General features: G+C 40.9%; 1 protein-coding gene and 1 long non-coding RNA gene across 4 annotated transcripts; one reads left to right on the forward strand and one right to left on the reverse strand.

Moving 5' to 3' along the window:
- The first annotated feature begins 1,222 nt into the window (after nt 1-1,222).
- On the forward strand, nt 1,223-6,276 carry LOC118718888. The gene is made up of 2 exons (XR_004987964.2): nt 1,223-2,852; nt 3,312-6,276. It is a non-coding gene; the product is annotated as an uncharacterized LOC118718888 (long non-coding RNA).
- NUDT13 (nudix hydrolase 13) lies at nt 3,676-18,788 on the reverse strand. Of its 3 annotated transcripts, XM_045581737.1 has the most exons (10): nt 18,654-18,762; nt 15,559-15,629; nt 14,050-14,141; nt 9,788-9,927; nt 8,445-8,579; nt 6,710-6,816; nt 5,847-5,972; nt 5,582-5,693; nt 4,852-5,006; nt 3,676-3,876 (listed from the first exon to the last, which is right to left on the reverse strand). In XM_045581737.1, exons 3-10 carry the CDS (start codon nt 14,130-14,132, stop codon nt 3,676-3,678), a joined length of 1,059 nt encoding a protein of 352 aa, XP_045437693.1. In that variant the 5' UTR covers nt 14,133-14,141; nt 15,559-15,629; nt 18,654-18,762. The 3 variants fall into 3 exon arrangements, with proteins under 3 accessions (XP_045437693.1, XP_036293700.1, XP_045437694.1); XM_036437807.2 differs by lacking the exon at nt 15,559-15,629 and having other exon boundaries at nt 18,654-18,788; XM_045581738.1 differs by lacking the exons at nt 3,676-3,876; nt 5,582-5,693; nt 15,559-15,629 and having other exon boundaries at nt 4,880-5,006; nt 18,654-18,788.
- Nucleotides 18,789-26,425: the final 7,637 nt, after the last annotated feature.

The raw sequence follows: 26,425 nt of genomic DNA on the forward strand, positions 1-26,425 counted from the left end.
ACCTTGGTTGCAGGCACATCCCCAGTAGGGGGCATGCAGGAGGCAGCTGATCGATGTTTCTCTCCCATCGATATTTTTGATTCTCCCTCTCCTTTCCTCTCTATAAAAAACACACACACAAATATATATATATTTTAAAATACATATTTCTTCATTACAAGTTTCACAGGTTGACTTCTCCTCTCTGCCAGGGTCTTTGTGATCTCCCAGAGGCTGCACAGGTTTTAAGTGAGAAGAAGTTACATATGCCATGTTTAGAGCATTGTTTATATTTATTGAGGACTAAATGTTGAGTAGAGAAAGGAAGGTAGTAAAAAATAAAGAATGAATGAGTTGCTTTTTTTTTTTTATAATTCTAAAGGCAGTGTTTATTAAAATACATTTCATTTTCAAAATTGAGCTATCAACTGTTAAAGTGTGTATACATTTTTTGAGGGACACCATATTGAGAGAATTTTTTGAATAATGCAAATTATTATAAAGGAAGTAGCTACGGAAGATGGACCTTCACCCCCTGACCTTGCCCGGACTCTCAATTTTTAAAAAATATTTCCAGCCGAAACCGGTTTGGCTCAGTGGACTGAAGGGTCTGTACCTTGGTTGTGGGCACATCCCCAGTAGGGGGCGGGTGCAAGAGGCAGCTGATTGATGATTCTCATCGATGTTTCTAACTTTCTATCCCTCTCTCTTCCTCTCTGTAAAAAATCAATAAAATATATATATATTTTAAAATATTCCCAAAAGCCTGGAATGATAGATCCTTCCTTCCCCCAACAAATGGATGGAGGATGACATAAACTCCACCTGCAGCCCAAACATTCCTGAACACCTAACCAGGCACCTTATATGGACTGCACATTGAACCACCAATCAGCACCTGCCAAATACCCTAAGCCCCTGATTCTTAAGTCTCTAGGTCCCTAATCACATGCCTTACATGAAACCACCGATCAGCGTGTGCTGAGTGAGTGCCCTAAGCCCCACCCCTTCCCTTTCCTCCCCTCAAAAGGCACCTTCACCCCGGCATGTGTGCTCTCCTTCTTTGGGAGGCAGGCCGGCAGGGTTCCTTCTCCAATAAAGCCTGTGTCCTGGTCTCCCGCCCTCTGTCTCATCTTTCAGAATTCTACTTTAATATTTAGTAAATTAGAAATATTAAAATGAAAATATTCATTTTAGTGGTAATTCATCTTCAATTTTATTTTTTTTAGCTGCTTTAAATGAGTTGCTTTTTTATTCCAGTTACCTGGAATGACCTTGAGCCAGGATCACTCTGGTGACAAATACACTGATTTTAATATTTAACTTGTTTTTACTATTCTACTTCATAGACCCAGTGGGTTCTTTTTATCCTTAGCACCTTCATCATTAATTGCCACATACATATTCTCCAGCCAGGTAAGCCCTGCACCAAAGTTCCTTTTGCTTATGTCAATTGCAGCATCCTAACCTTGTCCTCTTTAGCCTCAACTTTCAGATATCCTTGGAGTTCTGACTAGCAAAGCTCTCTTCCCACTCATTGCCGGGAAAACAAAGTTCAATGGTGCAGCTTCTCCTGTGAGCCACTCTCATCTTTTCTTTTCCAAAACAACACATTAATCCAAAAGCAAACAGTTACTCCCCAGTAAATTTGAGAAACATGCACCCTCCCCTCTCTATCCTGTATTTTCAGACTAGGGATGTGTACACATGTGCTCACAAACACACCCACATGGAGATAGAAAAGATTGGGAGATGGTAATACACATGGACCCTGAACTGTTTTCTTCTGACTGCAAGATAAGGGGAAATCTCGGGACTTCTCTTTCGAGAGTGCTTTTCCCTTCTACATGTGGGTTCAGCTCAGGCCAGAGCAAGCTGCCAATCTCGCAGGACAATCAAGTCCCATCTCATTTTATCCCTCAGCGTTTCCTGGTGAAGGTACTTCGATTTCCAAAGCAATGATGGTTTGCAGTGTGACAGCAATGACTTTTTTCAATAGGAAATTCAGTGCTTCAACTTTTCTAGTTCTAGCTTTTTCTTAGTCCTGTGGAACTTTGATGTATGCATAATCTTCGGGTTTTGGCACTCATATTTAATGTTAGTGCCTGAAATCATCTGAGGGTACAGCTCTTTCCCCAGACATCCATTCTTCTTTTCAAACTGGCCTCCGGCAGGGTTCTTCTGCACATTGCGTCAATTGTTCCCCAGACTTGGAACCTGACTTAAACACTTGTCACACTAATACAGATTCCCTTTCTCCTGCCCCCTCCAAATTCTCACTTTCTGCACTTTCCTCTCTTCATAAGACAGAAAAATACATCTAAACAGAGGTATGTAAACTTCTTTTATTTCCTCCAGATAAACTCTTCTTCCCTATGACAAGGTATGAAATGGCATATATGAATGATGAGAATTCCTAAACTTAGTTTATCCCATACAATTCAAGAAATGGTTCATGCTCCCTAATCCCCTGGTTTGTTACGACACTTACTGGATACGCAAATAGCAGAAACCATTTCACATTGAGGGAAACAGGAATGGCAAAGTGACAATCACTGCCTTACGTTACAAACTGAGCAGTAACAGCAAAAAAAAAAAAAAAAAAAAAAAAAAAAAAAAAGACTGACCACTTTGCAGTTACCTCAGCAGAACCTCATTGCACCTGATTTATTACTGAGGCCCCTGCGGAAGACCTTAGCTCCCACCTTCTGCATCCCTCGGGTGACTTAAACAGGACTCCTATTTAACTACCATGAACAAAATAATTACCTGTACATGATTTTAAAAATGTTATATTGTGCTTAACTCTATGAGGATAAAAAGTAATTAAGTGGGTTGAGATTTGCTACATATTTTCACTACTCAGATAAAAGGTTTTTTTTTAAATATATTTTATTGATTTTTTACAGAGAGGAAGGGAGAAGAATAAAGAGTTAAAAACACTGCCGAAACCGGTTTGGCTCAGTGGTAGAGCGTCGGTCTGCGGACTGAAGGGTCCCAGGTTCGATTCCAGTCAAGGGCATGTACATTGGTTGTGGGCACATCCCCAGTGGGGGGTGTGCAGGAGGCAGCTGGTCAATGTTTCTCTCTCATCAACGTTTCTAGCTCTCTATCCCTCTCTCCTCCTCTCTGTAAAAAATCAATAAAATATATTTAAAAAAAGAGTTAGAAACACTGAGAGAGAAACATCGATCAGTTGCCTCCTGCACACCTCATATTGGGGATGTGCCCGCAACCAAGGTACATGCCCTTGACCAGAATCGAACCTGGGACCCTTTAGCCCGCAGGACAACACTATCCACTGAGCCAAACCGGTTAGGGCCAGATACAAGTTTTAACCAAAATTATGCCAGGCTCATTTTGGCAGTTAGATATAAACCCAGCATTAACAAGCCACACGCCAAAAGATGTTACTCCCAAGGCCTCAGAGAAAATGGGTAAACAAGGGCCCACATCTCAAATAAAGCTTCAACTTCCCAATTTTGCCAGTTGCCATCTCATTTGTTTTCTCACGCTGGCATTTTTGGTTGCGATGGAGTAGGAACCTCTTTCATTAACTCTGCTGGCAGAGGTGTCTCGCTGTAGGCTCACCTTCTCTGCCTTAACATGAATCTGGTTGGATATGGCCTTTGTCACCTCCCCCTTCTCAACAGATCTGTGATGTGCCATCCTGAGGAGGGGCCTAGGTGATCTGAGCTAAGCAGGCAGGGAGGGGCAGGTTGGATTTTCCACCCACTCCCTAATCAGTTGATGGGCGATGGCTAACTTAGGGGGCAACCAGAATGGGAAAGTCCCATCCTGTTGCTGAGCATATGGGTGCTTCCTCTTCAGGGCTGCGAGCACCTCCTCATGGCTAAACCAGGCAGCTGCTTCTAGCTCTTTCAAGTTCACCTGGATCTGAAAGACATAAGGAAAAACAGAATGTAAGATTGGGAGCTACGAAAGTTAGAATTCTATAGCTAAAGGTGAGAAAACAGTTCTAGAACTGAGCAATCTTAGAAGATAATACCTGGGATCCATAGGCTGGGAACAAATCAATTCTAGATATTGCCCAGAAGCAAAAGAGGCACATGTAAGAGATGAGAGTTAAATATATTTTTAATAGTAAAAACCTAGAAATACAAATACTAAAATATTAAGAGTGAGTAGCATAGAGGGGTTGATTATGAATAATAGTTGTTTTGCTTTGTGCCTCTATTGCTCATATAAACATACAAATGTTTTTCTTCTTTAAAAGGTAAAGGTTAATTAATGATCATCAAAATCATTGTATCTTCTTTGCAAGGAGCAAAGTAGTACAAACTGAATCTACAGGAAGGTGAGGCAGATTAGATAGTATTCATTCCATAGAAACCAAAACACAATAGACGGATTTTGGTAGATAGGGACCACAATGCCATCTGTAAGGGATGCTATAGAAGATGAGGTTGGATAAGACAATCTCTAAGTCCCTTTCAACTAGAAGTTCCTATAATCATTATTATTATGGAATTGATAATAATTATCAATAATTATCAGTGCTCAACATCCTGACTGACTTGAGCAATAAGATCAACCTTGACATCAATAATTAAATTTGATATATGATTTGCCTAATCTATGCGAGATGCTCTGTTAAGTCCTGATGATGAAAGGTAAGTTGTCTCGTGATTGAGATTTGTACAAGGAAGAATGATGACCATGTTGGCACTCCCAGTTTTTGTGGTAATTCTTTTCTCTACAAGATTGAAAATTCCTTAAAGATATAAATCATTTCTTACACACATTTGTACAATCGAGACAATGCTGGACTAGGCAGATGCTTAGTAAGTACCTACTGACAAGCTTAGATGAGGCAAGGGAATGTCAGAGCATAAGGGACGCAGCACTTACCTCTGTCTGCCCTGGTTTCACAATTGCGTGACAAGCAATCATGAGTGAGCTATTGGGGAAGGGCCAGTGCTGGGATGCAGAGTACTGCAGTCTTTCCACCTCCAGTCCCACCTCTTCTGCAACTTCTCGATGGACAGTCTCTTCCAGAGTTTCACCTACAAGCACTCAGATTAATTCAGGACAGCCCTGCAGCAGGAGGGGTGATACAGACGCCCATTTGTGAAAGAGCACAAAATGGGCTCCGTAGCTTCAATGAAAAGACTCTTGGGAGAGCCTAAAATCTCTGAGTCTCTACAACATTAGAAATCAAGTCTAAAGTTGGGTGTTGAACTGCGATACTTAAACCTACTAGGGTAGTTATAATACAAAATAGGAGTGGCAGTGGGAGTGGTTACTGCTGTCGTCAGTTTTAATAAAATTCTAATGTGACATACCGCCATTTTCGAATTTTACCCCAATAGGCTGAGAAAACACACCTGTAAATAAATATTAATTCTAGTTAATATTATGCATGTTGAAATATTTAGGGAGTGGTGAGTGTATGGGTTTTCACTGATTAGTTCTTTCAACTATGCTGCACGTGTGAAAGTTTGCCTGTAAAATATGGAAAATTATAACGCCAGGGGCCGTTTTCTTGACAGGGAAGAAGGTGCTTGAGGCTCCAAGCACTATGACAGCAACACAGAGAAATAACTACCATCGATATGCTGTCGTGTCTCTAAGTCCTTACCTATGTCACAGAAACCTGCCAGGGCAGAGTACATCCCCTGGGGAAAGGAACTCTGGCGGGCAAGCAAGCATCGAGTCCCATCCGACACCAGAGTGATCACCACGGGAGCCATCTAGGAAAGGGGGTGGCAGCTTAGACACCGGGCTATGGAGCCTGTAAGTAGGATGACGAGTGAATCCCTGAGGAAAGCCTGTACAGGCTCCCATCCCCAGCACAGCCTGGAGAGCTTCTTGGATGATTCCTGTCCCTCCAGAGCCGTCCTTACCTGCGGGTAATAGATGATCTTGTTGGAAGGGCACACACGCTTGCTGCCAGCCACGTTCTTTTTGGTGGGCTGCCCGCTTCTGCTGCAGAACTGGTGAGCATCGTGCCAGCGGAGGAGAGCCTGCGCCTAGGAATGCAAGGTGCACTTGGTTTCGTGTGAGAGCGCCGGCTCATCTGGGACAGTGCTGGGCTCGGAGGGAAATGCCAGTGCCTTTTCAGTCCCTCTATTTTAAATGGTTTATTACTGTCTAACCTTTAAAATAAGGAAGCTATTGAACATATTCCTCCATCATCTGAAGCGTGGATAAAAGTGTAGGCCAAGTATATTATGAATTATTTAAAAAATACGTGATATATAAAGTATTAAACACCCCTTGTACTTATGGCCCAGCTTAAAAATAAGACACTTTCAATAAAGTTTAACATTCCAACATGTGTTCCTCCTCAATAAAGTTGGAATGCTTTTACAAATAAAAAATGTTTAGAGATATATCTAAATTTAATGGATAATCAAAAGCACTTTAGCAAATGAAGTGTAAAGCTGTGAGGATGAGTCAAAGCAGTAAAAGATAATTTCTCACAGGAAAAACAAAACGCCTGTGGGCCACTGCACACATTGAGGAGGTTGATGGCTGCCTCAGATGGGCATGTCCTCAGGGGGAAACGTTCCTGATGGCAATCCTGCCTGCCGGAAACAAGGGCAGAGGGAAGAGGAACAAGCACTTTCCCACAGCACGTTGTCCTCCTGCCAGGTTCGCAGGAAGAACGAGACTCTGCACATAGCTCTCGCCTGGGTTGCGCTGCATGCATTTGCCCTCATGCTCTGCTTTACTGTTTCCTACGAACGGAGGAGTCAGAACCTACCGTGGTCAGCAAGGAGGCCTCCTTCACGTTCAGCCGGTAGAGAGCCTTCCGCAGCTCAGTGAAAGACCCCTGGAGCTCCGTCTCCATTTCAGGTTTCGGTAGGGAAGCTAGGAAGTTAGAAAAGAGAATGAAATGAAACAACTGTCCAACTGCCTGGGGGCCCTCCTCCGATATATCCAGTCACAACAGTGTTCCCAAACTCGCCTAATGAGACTCAGCTGGGAAATAAAAAACGCAGATTCTCGCCTGGCTGGGCAGCTCACTTGGTTAGAGCGTCGTCCCTGATATGCCAAGGTTTTGGGTCCAATCCCTGGTCAGGGCACATACAAGAATCAACCAATGGCCGAAACCGGTTTGGCTCAGTGGATAGAGCAATGGTCTGCGGACTGAAGGGTCCCAGGTTTGATTCCAGACGGGGGCATGTACCTTGGTTGCGAGCACATCCCCATTGGGGGGTGTGCAGGAGGCAGCTGGTCGATGTTTCTCTCATCGGTGTTTCTAGCTCGCTCTCTCTCCCTTCCTCTCTGTAAAAAAAAATCAATAAAATATATTTTAAAAAAAAGAATCAACCAATGAATGTGTAAATAAATGGGACAACAAATTAATGTTTCTCTCAAAAATCAATATATAGGATGTTCACAAAAAGTATACACACTTTAACAGCTGATAGTTCACATTTTGAAAATGAAATGTATTTTAATAAACACTGCCTTTATAATTATTTAATAATTATATTATTCAATATAATATAATATAATATAATTGAGTAATTATAAAGGCAGTGTTTATTAAAATACACTTCATTTTCAAAATGTAGAAATTAGCTGTTAAATTGTGTGTACATTTTTTGGGGACACTCTTTATATACAAGCTCTCAAGGCCCCCACATGGAGATTCTGAACAGCAGGTGAGTGAGGCCAGAATCTTTAGTTTTAACAAGTACCAGGTGATTCTCATGTTCAGGCAAATTTGGGGACCAGCATAGTGTTGTTTCACAAGATTGTCTTCAGGGCAATAAGAACATTTGGACTAGCCATACACTCTCCCTGGAAAAAAGAGATGGGACCTCGAGACTCCTCTCTGAGCCTCATTCCGCACCATCCCATTTGCATCCACACCCGAGGAGAGAAGAAAGGCCTCAGAGGAGCCCTAAGCCTGCAGCAGGCTGGCTCCCGAATGCAGGTCTGCAGACCCGAAGCGACTTCAAGGTAACAGTTTTTCATTTGCATTGAAAAGAGATACAAAGATGATGTCAAATTTAAAATCACTTCTTAGGAAATATTTATGACAAATGTATAAAGATACAGAGAATAATAGAATGAACATCTTTGTGCCCACCATCTACCTTAGAAAGTATTAAAAAAATTTTTTTTAAATGATAGTAGATGGCAGTGTCTCCCCCCCCCACCCCCCCCCCCAGAGAGAAAAGGCAAGGGAGAGAGAAAGAGAAACATCAATGAGAGAAAATCATTGATCGGCTGCCTCCTGCATGCCCCACACTGGGGATCAAGCCAGCAGCCCAAGCATGTGCCCTGATCGGGAATCGAACCATGACCTCCTGGTTCATAGGTTGACACTCAACCACTGAGCCACGCCGTCTGGTAGTGTCTTTTTTATGTTCTAACTTAAAATATAAAGTTTATAATTGTGTATTCCCAAATTTTATTTTATTTTGTTATCACGTAAAATCACAAAGTCTGAGAAGCAGGGAAACACCCGTTAGGGAGATGTGTACCATGTGCGGAAGAGGAGCTGTTTAGACCTAGATCCAGAGCAAACCATGCTTCCTGCTGTTCGGAGCATCCAATCAGCACGGAATCTTCTATTCTTTGTGTGTCCTGGCCAAATTTACCCAGGAGCTTTTCCAACTCTACGAAACAGAAGGAGAAGGGAAAAAACAAGGGCCTTAATTAAACCACCAGAGCCATCTTAAACTTACCGAGAGCAGACACTCCAGCTTCAAGTAGGTGCACCTGGCTGCCAGGTGCCGCCCTGCAGCTCATTAGCTACGTAAGCGTGGTCTAATCCCTTAACCTCTAAGCCTCCGTTTTCTCGTCAGCAATCTGAGGACTGTAGACTATAAAAGGAATTCTTTCTGCATAGCCGTGTATTAATCTATGATTGTATCACAAAGAGCATATTTCCAGTTCAAAAGATTTATGATAGTTATTATGGCAAAGGGGGGAAAAATGTGTCACATTTAAAATGGTAGAGACAAAATCAGTTCTATAATCGCAAAAACAGGTTTTGCTGTTTTTGTGGGGCAGAGTAGAATAGTCATCTGAGACCCCAGTATGTATAACATAAGTGCTGCATAAGGAGGAAACCTACCTTGTGCATGTACAACTCCTATTTGTTTGTTCATAATACCGCAGGGCATTGCTACATCCCTAAATGTGCCTTCCGAGGCATCCTCATATTCTGCAGTGCTGTAAACTGCCTATCCAGGTCTCCAACATCCGACCCATGAAGGCAATTCACTGGCGACGTATTTAGAAGTTAGTCAGTGTATAGTGACATCATAGAAAACGGAAACTTAGTATCTTGAAAGCCAAATCCCAATAGTTCAGATATCTCTAGTTACATTAATTCACTATTAATTTTGACCCTTGTAGGAGAAATGAAGTCACAATGCAAATCCTGGCCAGTAAGACATGGTGCAACTCCATGGAGGCTGGCAATCACCAGTCCAAGGCAGGGGTTGGCAAAAATCTTTTAGGTTTTTAAGCTCTGTCAGCTCTGCTCTGCCATTATAACGGGAAAACAGCCACAGACAGCCTTCTAGAATAAATAGATGAGTGTGGCTGTGGCCCAATGAAAACTTATTTACAAAATGTAAGGGGTTCCAATTTGGACAGCACTTTAGCCTACTCCTGGTTTAAGGTAGTATTGGTTCATACCATCACTAACTAACAGTTTCCTGGGCAACATAGGTGTATACACTAAGTATTTAATTGGCAGAGAACTTGAAACAACCTGGACTCTACACTTGGAGGATCCTTCTCAGGGATTCACTATGGACTGAATTCTGCTTAGAGGCGCAGGTTGGTCTGCTTTGCGGGCTCACTCCGGGCTTACCCAATAGGCAAAGCTGGGGGGGCAGGTGTTGATGTTCTGATGGCTGAAGCAGAGGAGCCAGGTTATGAAAGAGGTAAAATGCTCCCGTCTGGTGGGCTTTTCTACATGCATCATCGTCTTCCTTCAGTTCAAATAAATACCTGTATTTTGGGAAATAAAGCATTACAAAACCACATTTAGTTACATGACAGCATTCACTGTTCCTACATCCCTCTCCTACCACGGTTATTTCCTCTTATTTATTTACACACTAAACTGCTCTTTAAAGGATTCGAGGTGGCTGCAGGCCATCAGTCCCTCCTCTGTCCTATTGTATTCCTTGCCAATATTTCTGTGGTTGCACTTAACCTTATAGTGTCTGTTCATTTGTCTGTCTCCTTAGGGCAAGGTATGCCTTACTTCTGTATCTCCAGTAATTATGGCTCAATTCCATAAATACTTATTGAATTGAACTGCAAGGGTAATAAATATTTACTAAATTGAACCTCAAGGCACATTGCCAATATTACACTGTGAAGCAAGAATTCACATGCAGTGGATTGAGAGGAAAACAAGTACAGTGATAAAATATCAACCACAGAATACCTAGAGATGCAAGCAGACTTCATTATTGCAGACGAAGAGTAAAAACACTATATTTCAGTAACTTGCCTTTGATCTAGGTATGATAAAGTGCAAATTTTATCTTCAATGCACAATACATCCTTGTTTCAAACATCTAGTTCCCAGGTGGACACCATTTGCTCCTTATTTTTACTGAAGGCAACAAGTGAAGCCATTACTGGTCTTATCTAGTAAGTAATATTTTTAGTAGCCAAAATAAAAATGGGGAAAAGAGCATATAAAAGGCCAATTATGCTAAGTGTCCTTCCTTCCACCTGAGTAATGACATCACCAAGCAATGCCCGGCTTCTTCTCCCTAGCCACAACTAGCCTCCTTGCAGTTGCTTCGGCCCAGGAACACTATTTGCTTTATAGCCAGGTGCAAACATTTTACACAGTAACCAAATGTCTGTGAAGCGTTTTCCCATGCCTCATCTTATTTGATCCTCACAGAAGTCCTGGAGTAGGTAGATAGGAGACTTGGTGAAATCCTATTTTCTTTTAATTAGCCGGAGACTTAAAAAGTTTAGAAACTTGACCTGACTGAAAAGTAAGAAATGGTGGATCTTGAAAATGACTTCACTGCGCAGAATATAGTCAAACTCTGTTGCAGTTAAATATCTTACCCTTTTCTCCCTGTGTGATCTACAATAATAATGTGCTTCATGAAGATAATTATGCTGTGTTGTTGACAATTACCTGAAAGAGAACTTGGGGTGCTTCACTGGGCTGGGAAAAGTTTAGCTAAATCAGAAAGCAGGTCTAATTAAGCAAGTTTGTTCTGTATCTATAAAAGGCTAAGTAAACTCGCCCATGCATGATACATATAAAGTTCTCCCACTGATCACATGGGTGTGTTTCCATCTGTCATTGTCGATCATGAATTTGGTTGACACTTCTATTATAGAGAAAAGGTGAATAGCGATATTAAAATATTTCTTCTAATTCATTTCCTTTCAATGTGCACGAATTTGCACTGGGCCACTAGTATTCTATAATTCGCTTCTATTATAAAGGAAATCATACAGTGGCAAGTTCTAGGCTTTTCCAGTACCTTCATTAAGGGTGGCTTTAGTCCACATGTGTCAAACACAAGGCCCGCGGGCCAAATCCGTCCCGCCAGGCCTTGCAATGTGGCCCGCACCGCGCTGTCATCACTGCACTCCGCTGCGTTTCCATCAAAATGACAGTTTATGAATGTTCAGTAAACCATTCGGCCCGCGATTTAGGCTGGATTTTAGATTTTGGCCCCTTCTCTGATTGAGTTCGACACCCCTAGTCTATCCTTTTAATAAGAGCCTTGAGAATCTGATCAATAATCCTATGATGTCAGGGTGCTGGGGAGGGGCAGGGACTGAATATGGATTCTCTTTGGGGCCCTAGGGATATCCATTCTTGCCTGTCGAAAGCCTAAAACAGACTTTCGTATATGGCATATCTGTCACTTAATCAGAAAGCCAGGTTTACAGATATTTTCTTTTTTTAAAAAATATTTTATTGATTTTTTGCAGAGAGGAAGAGAGAGGGATAGAGAGTTAGAAACATCGATGAGAGAATCATCGATCAGCTGCCTCTTGCACACTCCCTACTGGGCATGTACCCACAACTAAGGTACATGCCCCTGACCGGAATCGAACCTGGGACCTTTCAGTCCCCAGGCTGACGCTGTATCCACTGAGCCAAACCGGTTTCGGCTACAGATATTTTCTGTAGGATCTTGCGAGCTTGTATAACCCTAGTAGGCAGAGTTGACTAAACATGAAAAACCACAAAGCAAAATGATAGACACACCCCAGCAACATCTTTAGAAACTGTGTTTGACTGTGTGATGAAAGGGCTTACAATGATCTCTTTATAGACAGATGCAGAGGAAACCTGAGATTTTAATACTTGTGATATTTTTAAACTTAATATGAGTTGCTGCAGCCTCCCAGGGCAGAGACTCAATGGCTGTCAGAGGAGAGAAGTTTCCAAATGAAAACAATAGAGCAAACACAGCTGCCTTCACAAAAGCACAACATGTGCTTTGCCCTAATGACCCTAAAAAGAAAAACACCGAGGTTAAGGCCTTAAGCCTGGGGCCTCACTGGAACTGGAACTGAGGTCCAAACGTTTCTTACAGTTTTCTTAATGAGAAACACTATGTTTTAAAATTTATTTTCCCCATTTGGTTACAATAGCATGGAAACCATAACACTAAGATAAAACTTAAACTTTTTTTTCTTATTATAAAAGTAAAAAATAGTAATTTTATAAAAATCAGGAAATGCAATCATCAATTTTTTCAAAAAAGGAAATCGTTAAGAATCCCATCACTCAGATATAATACTGTTTGGTGCTTAGAATTCTCCAAACTATTAATATTATGTATCTATACATATTTAGATCTATTTAGAATCAGACCTATTAATTTGTAGCCTTTTTTTCTTAAACATATTATCATTTTTACACTGTATTCCTTACTAATAGAATTTTATTCTTTTCTCATTATTTTTATTACTTTTTAATATATTTAATCACATCAGCATACTCATTTTTTAGACTATTCAATAATTCTATCATTTCTTGAGAACTGCAAATAAACTAAATGCCCAACAATACTAAAACAAGTATTGCAGTTTTGCTGCATCCTCAGGCTTGCTCATGTCAGATGCTATGCTTGTGTGCCTTTCATTTTGGATGGGCAGTTACGCTGGGAGAGCAGTGGTTGTGAGTGTTCCCTCCCGGGGAGCATTGCATTAGCTCCCGGCAGGTGCCTCCGAGGTATCAGTCTAGGACTACTTCTTATATTCATTTCTTCAGGAGGGGTCTTTGCACCACACATATCAATGGTGCAAATTTAAGCCCCGAAAGTCTATGAGAGCAGGCTAGTGATTTCAAATTCAAAGATAATCAAACTTGCCAGACTGAGACAAAGAAGTCATTTGTCATTTTCTTATACTGGTGTAGATTTCTTTTTTCTAGTCTACCTTCCACTGAAGTTTAGTTCTTTGGTGGCGGTGGGTACCAGGATTGGAGTTATTTACCTTATTTTCAGGAAACGTCATGAACTATTATTCAGTATAGTTTTTAATTCCATCATATGGAGGTACCATAATTTAAATAATTCCTCCCAGTTCGTTCAGCCACTCAAACAAGGCTTCAGTGCCAGCTACATGCCAGGTTCTGTTTTGTCCTCTAGAGGTTACCATAGTGGAAAAGACTAAGTTCCGATCTTACTAGAACTTACATTTAAATAAGTCAGGTATTTTAGATATTACTGGAAATTTAATTTACTTAGAATTTTTCCAAGTGTATGCCAAAACCGGTTTGGCTCAGTGGTAGAGCGTCGGTCTGCGGACTGAAAGGTCCCGGGTTCAATTCCGGTCGAGGGCATGTACCTTGGTTGCGGGCACATCCCCGGTGGGGGGTGTGCAAGAGGCAGCTGGTCGATGTTTCTCTCTCATCGACGTTTCTAGCTCTCTATCTCTCTTCCTTCCTCTCTGTAAAAAATCAATTAAAAAAATAAAAAATAAAAAGAATTTTTCCAAGTGTAAATAATTTTCAGTGAACATCCTTATATGTACATCACAACCATAATCCTCAATATAGGAGTTTGAGAATTTTATAATTTAATGGGCCAAAGACTGAGTAATCAGAGTTCGGGTTGGTTAACTCACCGGGTCTTAGTGACATAGGTTGACAGCAGCCTATAGCACCAAAAAGATTTCCTCCTGCAAGCAATTCCACAGTACAGAGACATTGTCAGGTCCTTCGAGGAAAGAGGAGTTGGGGGGGGGAAAAAATCATAGTATGCAATTTAAAATAATGAATCACCAAAAGGGTTATACTTTAAGCCAGAATAATATTACTTTTTAAATACTAAGGAAAGAGAAACTGAATAGGAGTCAGATGATCTGGTTTCTAAGTTGCATTTCTACCACTAACTAGCTATGGGTTTTAACTTTTCAATACCTTTTTCCTAATTTACAAAATTAAAACCTGTTCTGCCTCCCTACTCTGTTGTTATGAGAATCAGCTAACTATCTACCCACGAGAAATGGTGCTGTCCTTCCAGACTGGGGAATTGTTGCTGGGAGGCAGCCGGGGATCCAAGGCCTACATTTCTCTCCTCCCTTGCATACAAGCAGAGTCAAAACCAATGGAATGTGCGGGGCTGAAGTAGTTGAGAAGTGGGGATGCTTTTCCCCCTTCTGCTTGGAAGATTCTAGAATGACACACCACTAGATACTTGAATCATTACATGGGAAAAGTCACCTGTCAACCAACTCCCCCTCCTCCCCACCCCCCCACCAGCCTTGGACAATTTGTGAGTGAGAAATTAACTTCTACCACGTTAAGCCACTGACATTTCAGAGTTTGTTACAGCAGCTAGCATGACTCTGATAGACCAAGGAAGCATGGGAGGGTCTCCAGAGTAATGGAGCCACATTTCTCAGAATATGAAACAGGAGGAATCCTATAGATGATAAAAATATAAAAATCATGGCTATTAGGGAAATATTGCAAAAACCCTAGTTGGTTTTGCTCCGTGGATAGAGCAAGCGTCAGCCTGCAGGCTGAAAGGTCCCGGGTTTGATTGCAGTCAAGGGCACATGCCCAGATTTTGGGCTTGACACCCCCCCCAGGGGGCCTGCAGGAGGCAGCCAATAAATGATTTATCTTTCATCATTGACGTTTATCTCCTTTCTTCTTCTCTGAAATTAATGTGCGTGTGTGTGTGTGTGTGTGTGTGTGTGTGGCAGCAATACATGGATCTAAGATATTTTCTACTTTTTTGCATCTCGTGAGGAAAAAAAATGCTCTGTGTTAAGAATATACAATGACGGGAAAAGAATAAATTCTATAGAAGGTGATTCCTTTTAAATTGCATATCAGTGAGCATTTTATTTCCCATGAGAAGTACATTTCATATTAGCAATAAAAGAGGCAAGAAGTTTCACTGAAGTGAAAAAGTCAGTACAGTTAAATAATCATCCACACTTTTAACTTTGTCCAAGGGAAACAAACTCTGACATGAAAGTACTGAAGAACATTTAAAGTTTGGGCCTACTTCTTGGCTGCATCATTACGAAATGCTGATGACTAATCCTTGGGCAGTTTTGGCTCACTTTGTCCCGGACAAGGGTAAATTATATTTGGCAAATGACATTCAACGAAGTACTTATTGAATACTGACTTTATGCAAGGGCCATTAAGGAATACAAAAAAATGTACAGAGCACCCCCTTCAAGGGGCTCTAGCAGAGAGAGAAAACTATAACTTCACAGAAGGCAATATGTGATATGTGGGTTACAGCGCACCCTAGGAAAGTATTAAAGTGATCAGACTTGCATTATTATTGGAAGAAATATATTTAAAGCCAATATTTCTGCCTCATATATAGCTCTGAGGATGTAATAAACATTCCTTTCACCTAGAAATTCCACTTCTAGGAATTTATCCTAAGAAGGAAAGGCTATGCATAGGAATGTTAACTGAAAATTATGACAAAAAGGAATAATATACAGCTGTTAAAATAACAGTGGAAGACTATATATGTAGTAAGAGGAGAATATATTCAGAATATATTAAGAAAAGCAAGAACTTTTTGGTTGTTTTAGCCTCATGTAATTAGTTTATAAAGAAAAGGTATGCAATCAATTAAAATATAATAAATAATTCCTGGGACTCATGGAACAATGAGGCTATTTCCAGAATACATAAATTAGATACATATTTATTTATACATTTAAATATATTTTTATGGATTTCAGAGAGGGAGGGAGAGGGGGAGAGAGAAACATCAATGATGAGAAAGAATCGTTGATTGGTTGCCTCCTGCACACCTCCCACTAGGGATGGAGCTCACAACTGGGGTATGTGCCCTGACTGGGAATCAAACCATGACCTCCATAGGTCGACACTCAAACACTGAGCCACGCTGGCCAACCTTTATTTATATTTTCAAAGTAACTAGAAGTACACATACCAAATGGTTATCAGTGGCTAATTTGGTAGAGTGTAGTGAAGATAGAAATTGAGAAGGGTACCTGTAAATTTTACTCTATACATTCCTGTACTTCAAAAAATTTAGCCAGTGTACATACTCCTTTACAATCAATTAAAATATAATAAATAATTCCTGGGACTCATGGAACAATGAGGCTATTTCCAAGCCACTGTTCCTAATAAGAACCTCATCACATTCAGCCCCGAGCCAAAAGGAATATCTTTGATAAATTCTTTGAATCCTGAAAACGTAAGAGCTTTTTGGTTGTAGTTATGACTATCAGCTAATCTGTGTGGCCCACTGCACTTGACTGCCTGATGTCTTGCCTACTTCCTGCTATTAAATATGGCCCTTTGTGAAGTATCATGAGCCCCGTGGGGTGACCTGCTGACGCAAGGGATGGTGGTTGCAAGGCTTGTAAAAACATGGCAAAGTTCTTAAGGTAGCTTTGAAGAAAATGTCAATAATCAAGAGGAAAAAGACTTCTTTTAACAGAGAATTGTGCTTCATTGGTACAGACATAAGCCTAGTATTAATAAATAAAGATTAAGTCTAATTCCTTTTCTAAATGGGCCCTTATGTATTTTTTTAAATTTTATTTCTCCTTGTGTATATTCATAGACATCTTACATCCCTCTGCTCAAAAGCCACATTACAAACAGAATAATTGTTATTGTTTGAATTGGCAACTGTCATCATATTTTGATGTCTGACAGCACTCTGGGGATGAAAGTTCACTATTCACAAAATACAGGGTGAAGCAAAAGTAGGTTTGCAGCTGTGAGTCCGTGAAAGTTTGTTCTTGTGTTATTTCCATACAAACAACTGTAAACCTACTCTTGCCACTCCTTGTACTTTTGGCAGCACCGTTACTTTACGGGACAAGCTTACCAGTAAGACTGTCTTCTCTTTTTACAAATTTATGTCTCCAAAGCAGAAGGAACCGCGAGGTGAGCACTGGAGAGACAGGGCCCTTCATTCCGGGCTCCCCCACTGACTGAATTTGTGGCCTGGGTTCTCACCTTACCTGTCAGCTTGGTTTCGGGCTCACTTCTCTCAGGGGAAGGAGAGTATGGACCTCAGGTGGATTACAACTATGTCAGCTTGTGCATACTAATTCTCAGCTCTGTTACACTGTGAAATGCTTTACAGTTAGAATTGTGTCTTCCATTCTCTACAGCAGCTAGCACAGTGTAAAACACACTATACACCAATGAAGAATGAATGAATGCATGCATGTATCCCATTTTACGGAAGATAAAGCTTGGAGAAGTGGACCTATCTAGGGAGCCGCAGTCAAACCCTGGGGCTATCTGGTTCTAAGGCTCTTTTTATTTTATTTTATTTTTAAATTTTCATTGTTGAAAGTTTTACATATGTCCCCTTCTCCCCCCACCCCCATATTGTTTATGTGTGTGTATATATATATATATATATATATATATATATATATATATATATTTTTTTTTTTTTTAATTTTTTTACAGAGAGGAAGGGGGAGAGAGTTAGATGAGAGAGATACATCCATCAGCTGCCTCCTGCATATCCCCCCGCCCCCACTGGGGATGTGCCGGCAACCAAGGTACATGCCCTTGACTGGAATCGAACCGGGGACCTTTCAGTCCACAGGCTGACACTCTATCCACTGCGCCAAACCGGTTTCGGCTATGTTTTCTTTTAGTACAAATACTGAAGGAGAGAAAAGGTAATATTGTTTTCACTGAAAACTGTTAAATGATGAGGCAAATCTCTCTGTAATGAATGATTCACACATTTCTCATCCTGTTCATCTTAACATTAGGAAGATTTAGTTATAAAGCATGACAAATGCCCACTGTGAAGCTCTGGTTAATCTGTCAGGAGGCAGGTTCCGTGGTGTCTGAGAGAACCCTTTTCAGAGTCTGTCTTTCCGGGCTGGGAGAGACTAAGCCAAGGAGCCGCTGGGATAGATTTCAAGGTCTCACAGACCAGCTTAATTTTCTGAATACTAATTTACGTTCTGAAAACTAACTTTCCCTCCCTTATATAACTCAGGCACAATCAGAGAAGTTAGCAACTTCCGTTTTTAAGTGACCCTCCAAACAATTATTACGTGTAGTTAATAAGATAGTTCTACAAGTTATGATGCAAAGCTGTGGTCACTCCTGGTTTCTGTAAGAAGGAAACGGGACTAAGCTGGAATTGCAAAATGCTGTAACAGAGGTTTTTCTCCAAGTTCTGATTATGCCTCCTGCACTTAGAGCCGGAACAGGTTTTTCCTGCTGTACTCACTCTGAGTTGTGTTGGGGGGTGCCGTCCTAGGCCTCAAAAATCAGCAGAAACCAGGAAATTCCAAGTGTTCCTGGGAAGTTGGGCTTCCCTCGCCCAGAGATTCCGTTGCTGCCTCGGCCACACTTCCCAGAATCCTCCTGGAGATGCATTCTGGGAAATGTAGTTCAATCAATAGGCCCTCCAGCTACAAAGTTAACTAGGGTTGTCAAAATCATGATCTTCTAAGATCTTCTAAGTCCATTACCAGAACTTCTGTGTCTTTGGAGAAGGCAGATCAGCATAAGATCCATTTTTTCTAATAACAAGGATAAAATTATTAAACTAATCATGCGCAGAAAGTATATTTTGTGGGGGGAGGCAGGAAATAAAATACCTTTCAATTTCTCCACATCTCTAATCCTCTGTCTGCCCACTTTAGAACAAGCTCTAACATTTAATGAAATTCTGCCAATTTCAACAGACATGACTGTGTCTAAATGTATTTGCACTAATGATAGAATGTATCCCTTGATAAACCAGGACAAGAGGATTCCATCTGACTGAAAGCATAAACCACTTTAGTGCTGTTCTCTTCTCACTACTAAAGTTACTTACTGATATGAGAAGACAGTTTGAAGGCCAACCAACCCATATATATTTAATGAAATATGCCCAGAATTGTTATAGGCACATGATTTCACAGAAAACAAAACAGGAAAGGTTCTGCGTTTGTATAAATATTCTAGAGAAGAAAACAAATAGCCAAAAAGGTAAATATACAATGTGTTACATGGTTATAAGTGCTAGGAAGAAAAATAAAGCGAAATATGAGGAAGGAGCAGAAACTGGTTTGGCTCAGTGGTAGAGCGTTGGTCTGCGGACTGAGAGGTCCCAGGTTCGATTCCGGTCAAGGGCATGTACCTTGGTTGCGGGCACATCCGCGGTAGGAGGTGTGCAGGAGGCAGCTGGTTGATGTTTCTCTCTCATCGACGTTTCTGGCTCTCTATCTCTCTCCCTTCCTCTCTGTAAAAAATCAATAAAATATATTTAATTAAAAAAATTTTAAAAAATATGAAGGATTTTGCTATTTTATATATAGTGGCCAGCCTCATTGATAAGGTGATATTTAAGCAAAAACCATGAAGGAACTAAAAAAAACAAAACAAAACAAAAAACTAAGTGAATATTGTTAGGTCTGATCAAATAATTGAATAAATATCCCCTCTCCTGGGAACTGATCTTTAGAACACGTCACAACCAACATTCCTTTCCCTTAGACCACATTCCACTTGCTAAGACCATAGTCTTTCCCCTCTGGATTGGCCCAGAGAATTCTCAGCTCAGAGAAAAGCCTGCCTAGAGTTCTTTAAAATCTCTAACTCCCTGTCGCTGGGTACTGGTGCCATTTGGGGGCTCAGCCCATCTGGTTTTCCAGATGACCTAATAAATTCATAATTCTATACCCCTTTTGGCCTCATGCATTCCTCCTTCAGTGGCCCTAACAGATATCTATGGGAAGAGATTTATAGGCAGAAAAAAAAACAAAACAGCAAATGCAAAGACGCTTGGGAGGAAGTGTGCCTGGCAGATTAGAGGAAAGGCTGTATATAACAAAGCATGGTGATTAGAGATGAGGTCAAAGAGTAGCCAAACACCAGATCACGTTAAGGTCTTACAGGTCTTATAATTCTTACAGAGCCATGGATATTTTTTGAGTATCAATGCTTTTTTTTTTTTTTTTTTCTAAGAGGGATGGGATTTTACAGAAGAGTTTGAATGGAAAAGTAGAATGATTTAACTTATATTTTAAAAGAAACACTCTCAGTGTGGATATTAGACCGTAAGAGATAAGAATGATTAAATTCTGAGTGTCACTGTGAAGCTGTACCTACGTTACATGGGAAGGGGGAGTAATAGTTCTGATTTCTTTTGGGCCTTTCCAGTAGAACCCATGCTTTTTATCAGAGTGCATCTCTGGGAGAATCATGCTTTTGACAATCCTTAAGGAAGGCAGAGACAATGTGAGGGAAACACAACATGAAGTCAAAGAATTCCAAAGAGATGGGGACGCATACTTAGGGAAAGTTAGGGCTCTAAAAAAAATTTTTTTTAAATCAAAATAACTGTTTTTGAGCAACTAAACATGAAGTGCCATATAATAAAAACAGTGTTATGGTCTGAATGTTTACATCTCCCCAAATTCACATGTTGAAATCCCAGAGCCCAAGGTGACACTATTAGGGGGTGAAGCCTTTGGGAGGTACTTAGGTCACGTGGGCAGAACCCTGCTGAACGAGGTCAATATCCTTAAGAAGAGGCCCGAGACCAGTGAGGACACAGGGGGAGGCCTGCAGCCTGCAGTCTGCAGCCTGGGAGAGGGCCTTCGCCAAAGCAGACCATGCTGGCTCCCTGATCTTGGACTTCCAGCCTCCAGAGTTGTGAGGCATGAATTTCCATTGGTCTGTGGTATTTTATTTTAGCAGCCCAAAGAGACTAAGACAAATAGCTAAAAATTAACTGAGCATTTACTGAGTCCTAGGCAAAGTGTCCTGCATATTTATCATTAATCCTTACATCCTATATGTATTATTATTTGCACCTGACTGATGAGAAAACAGAAACTATAGCTTTGACTACCATAATGTGCTATAGACCTGGGTTATATCTGACTGGATGTATGGGGCAGGGAAGCTGACATACACATGGGAAAATATTGGAATAATGGAAATAATCGCATGTTCACAGATTGAAAGACTTAATTTTATTAAGAGGATAATATTCCCCAAATTGATCTACAGATTCAATGTATTCCTGCCAAAAGCCCAGCTACTTTTTTTTTTTGCACAAGTAACAAAAGAAAAAATTGGACTTCATCATAATTAGAAAACTTTCTTGCTACATCAAGAATTTGAAAAGACAATCCACAGGCTGGGAAACATTATTGCCAGTCAGATAGCTGACCAGGGACTTGTACTTACAATATATAAAGAACACTTACAACTCATAATAAAGAGATGACTGACTTTTAAAGTGAGCAAAGGATCTGCATAGACATTTATCCAAAGGAGGTAGAAAAATGGCCACTAAGTACCAAAAGATGGCTCATTGGCCACCAGGGAACTGCACATCACAATCACAAGATAACTGTTTCATACTCACTAGGATGGCCACATCAGAAAGGCAGAGAATGACAAGGAGTGGTGAGGGTGTGGAGAAAAGGGAGTCTTTATACACTGCTTGTGGGATTCTAAATGGTGTAGCTGCTTTGGAAAACACTTTGGCAGTTTCTCAAAATGTTAAATATAGAGTTACCAAATGACCCAGCATTTTCAGTCCTGGGTATATTTCCAAGAGAATTGAAAACACATGTCCACACAAAAACTTGTACACAAAGTTTCGTGGCAGCATCATTCAAAATAGCCAGTGTCAAAATAGCTAAAAATAGAAACAATTCTAGTGTCCGTGAACTTATGAATGGATGAGCAGAACGTGGTATATGCATATAATGGTACTTTATTTGGCAACATAAGGGAATGGAGTGCTGGATGAAGCATGAAACATTACACTAAGTGAAAGAATCCATTCACAAAAGATCACCTATTGCATTTGTATAAAACGTTCAAAATTGGTGAATCTGTAAACACAGAAAGTAGATTTAGAGGTTGCCTAGGGGTGGGGGTTAGGGAAGTGCTGGGAAGAATGGGGAGTGACTACTAATGGGAATGGAGGTTGTTTTTCTTTTTTTAAGTGATGAAAATGTAGAACTGATTTTAATAATTACACAATTCTGTGAACCTACTTAAGAATATTGAATTACATACTTTAAGTAAGTGGTACATTATTTGAATTACTAGAGGCCCAATGCACAAATTTGTGCACGGGTGGGTTCCCTCAGCCTGGCCATGGGGGGGTGCTGTCCTGCCTGGGGGAGGGAGGGACCCGGGATGTTGGCTAGTCAGCCCCATCAAATCAGGGTCAATGGGGGGGGGGGGGGGCGGCCAGTGCAGGAGGTTGGCCAGCCATGGAAGGTTGGCTGTGGGATCACACTGACCGTTAGAAGGCAGCTCCTGTGTTGAGTGTCTTCCTCCTGGTGGTCAGTGTGCGTCATGGCCTCCCCCTGTATCCTCATGTGGTCTCAGGCCTCCTATTAAGAACATTGACCTCATTCAACAGGGTTCTGCCCATGTGACCTGACCATGTGGTCGTTTGGTCATCTGGTTGTTCAGTCATTCAGTTGTTTGGTTGCTTAGGCTTTTATATATTTTATATATATATATATATATATATATATATATATATATATATATGTCAATAAAGCTGTTACAATATTTAACCAATTATTAGCTGTGTTAGACAATCATAATACATGGTTAATAAATGCAACAAAAGTATAGATAACGACAAGCCTCATAGTTTTTAAAAATGTTTTTATTGATTTTTAGAGAGAGAAAGGAAGAGGGAGAGAGATAGAAACATCAGTAATGAAAAAAAATCATAAATCTGTTATCTCTTGCAGGCCCCTCACCAGGTACCAAGCCCAACTTGGGCATGTGCCCTGATCAGGAATCAAACCCAAGACCCTCTGGTGCCCGGGATGATGCTCCAACCAACTGAGGCACATTGGCCAGGGATAATCCTCATAATATTCTTAGATCATGAGGTAAAAATCATCTTTTCTCTCCAAGCGTAAGTTCAAAGCAATGGCATGTATTAATCATGTAATACATTAATATCTGCCCTAGTGGAGTTGGCTCAGTGATTAGAGTGTCAGCCTGCAGACTGAAGGGTTCTGGTTTCGATTCCAATCAAGGGCACATACCTCATTTGCAGGCTCGATTCCTGGCACGATTGGGGTGCAAATGGGAGGCAACCAATCCATGTGTCTCTCTCCCATCAATGTTTCTCTCTGTGTGTCTCTCCCCCTCCCTTCCACTCTCTCTAAAAATCAATGGAAAAATATCCTTGGGTGAGGATTAACAACAACAACAAATAAAAATCAATGGAAAAAAAATCATTGGGTGAAGATTAGCAAAAAAATAAATAAATAAATAAAATAAAAAAATTAATACTGTACACTGTTAAGGAAATAGATTTAGCCTCAAGTTATTGGATCACAATCTAGGTTGTGAAAGTAACAATGTACTTAAAGATATGTTTATTAATTCATTGAACAGATACTGCAAGCCCCTCATGTGATAAGCTTCATGCTAGAATTGCGGATACAATGGTAAATAACATTTTTTCTGCTATCAAAAAAATTACACATGCACATGTTGTATGGTGTGTGTGTGTGTGTGTGTGTGTGGGTGGGTGTGGGTGTGGGTGGGTGCGCAGAGGAGCACACAAGCAGGTGAGACAACAGTCCGTTTACTCTATCTTTGACCAATTACAGGCAGGGACATAAGAATGTCAGACACTCCTGAGCAAACCTGGGGAGAAACTAAGTTCATTCTGCCAGCAGACTTATAGTTGATTATTGTCTCACTTCATGTGGGACAAGAAATAGATCTTAGTAGACAGAGATGGGACCCCTTATAATAAGCCACAGGCAAAGAACCCTGTCTGTTTACACAGTCAGCGATACCATAAGCACTGACAGGTCTTAATGCTTCTCTTCAAGAGTGAAATACAGTAGGTTTCCTTCTCCTCATCTAGTCAATGCTTAATGCAGCGTGGACAGAACCAAGACTAAAGCCACGCACACCTGGAAGACAAGATGAAACGGAACAATTAGGGCATACCAAGGTCAAAATTAATTAGAAGACACGATTTGTTAGTAAAATACAGTCACCAGACTGAGTACGGTTTCTGTTTCCTATTAATTGAACTCTGCATTTCTTCTTCCCCTTTTTAAAACATATGATTTCCTGTGGGCTAGTTCCTTGTAGTCACTAGCAATTCAATGAACAGGTTGGCTGAAGTTTAAAATGATAAAAACAGCAACAAACCCACAATGACATAGCACTTTACACCTGTCAGAATGGCTATTATCAATAAATGAGCAAACAACAACAACAAAAAAGTATAAAATGGCCAAGACCGGTTTGGCTCAATGGATAGAGCGTCGGCTTGGGGACTGAAGGATCCCGGGCACGATTCCGGTCAAGGGCATGTACCTTGGTTGCGGGCATATCCCCGGTGGGGGGTGTGCAGGAGGCAGCTAATCGATGACTCTCTCAACGATGTTTCTAACTCTCTCTCCCTTTCTCTCTGAACAAAATCAATAAAATATATTAAAAAAAAAAAGTATAAAATGAAAAGGTCTGGCTTTTGATAATGTGTTGTAACTAGATAACTTTCACTTTTCCAGTGTCTGGTATAGTTTCATCTTTCCCCAAATATCCAAAAGAAGAAGTTCTGAATGTTAGACAAAGTGTATACTGTGTGTGGTTATATTCCCAAAGCAAACATATTTTTTTCTGTTACCTAATCTGCTGATTGTTTCACTTTGGTAGGCCTCAATCGGAGATATTGCTAAATCTCTAATATCTTATAATGTAGGCGTAAAGAAACACATGATCAGTAAATTTTCAATGTTGAATTTAAAAAATTTAGAGATTTCCCTTCTGATTTACATGATCCATTATTCTCATTATTACTATATTACAGTGGAAGTTTAGGAGGCAGCTGTTATCTACCATCACAATAATCCTATATAATAAAAGGGTAATATGCAAATTGTCCTCTGATGGGGAGTTCGATGGGAGTTTGACCAGGGGGCAGGGCCAGCCTGCCAACCACCCAGGGCCCCTCCCGCTAGTATGCCCACCCTATCTCCCTGAATTCGTGCACCGGGCCTCTAGTGCTTTATAAACACCACAGAATCACAGAGGCTTACAAGGGTTTATACTCTCAGACGTGGAGTGGTGGGCTGGGTGATTCTGCTGATCTTGATCAGGCTCATTTACTAGTACACTGCCAGGTGATTGAACAGGCCTTGTCTGGGACCATGGGGGCGAGTTGGCCTTGCATCATTTCTCTCTCATTTGCTAGTGAGCTAGAATGAGCCCATTCTTTTGATGATGGCAGAGGGCAAAAGCACAGGCTTGCATCACAAAGTGTATTTTACAGTCAGACTCCCAGTTAAAATGAGAGGGTATTGCAAGGTTATGTGGCAAAATGTGTTTTGAGGGGTCTAGGTCAACTACAGAGTGAAAGGGAACAGTCCCCACAAGAGATTCCCCCTCACTTCTGATACCAACTGCAAGTTCAAGGGGTTCCCAAGACCACTCTCAGTAGGACTCATGGAACTCACTGGAAGCTTTATACTCATGGAGATGGCTTATCAGGGAAAGGGTACAGGTTAAAATCAGACAAGGGTAGTCTAGGGAAGTATTAAATGTGGAGCTTCCATTGTTCTCTTCCCATGGCCAGGATGTGTTACTTTCCCAGCACCGATGTGTGACAGTACATGTAGGAAACTCACCCAAGCATTGGTGTCCAGAATCTGTGCTGAGGTTCTGTCACCCGAAGTCCTCACCCTGCGTCACAGTGCTGGGTGTGGCCAACCACTACTTCAAGGCTCTTGGGTATTTTGGGTGTGGCCAACTCCCACCCTAAATCACATTGTTAGGCTATCCTGTGTGACTCAAGGCTCCCAAGCAAATAAGAGCATGCCCATCAGTTATGAGATTACATCCCAGAAACAGGGCAAAAGGCAGACAACATTTGGGGCAAGGTAAGCATTTTTTTTTTTTTTTTTTTTTTTTTTACCACACAGGAGTGGATTCAAAAAGAGGGAAGAATTGTAAACATTTCCTATGCTTGACAGAACAGTTGTTGGATCTTCCCCT

This window comes from Pipistrellus kuhlii, unplaced genomic scaffold, assembly GCF_014108245.1.
Source record: "Pipistrellus kuhlii isolate mPipKuh1 unplaced genomic scaffold, mPipKuh1.p scaffold_m20_p_15, whole genome shotgun sequence".
In the NCBI taxonomy this organism is placed as follows: Eukaryota; Metazoa; Chordata; class Mammalia; order Chiroptera; family Vespertilionidae; genus Pipistrellus; species Pipistrellus kuhlii.

Bases quoted from the DNA above. Each gene is read 5' to 3' on its own strand.
- NUDT13 (XM_036437807.2), bottom strand. From the start codon at position 14,132: ATGTCTCTGTACTGTGGAATTGCTTGCAGGAGGAAATCTTTTTGGTGC. The intron at 8,580-9,787 runs GTAAGCCCGGAG...TCTGTTTCGTAG, and splicing joins CCCCCAGCTTTGCCTATTGG to AGTTGGAAAAGCTCCTGGGT. The intron at 5,973-6,709 runs GTAGGTTCTGAC...TTGCATTCCTAG, and splicing joins AGGCCTCCTTGCTGACCACG to GCGCAGGCTCTCCTCCGCTG.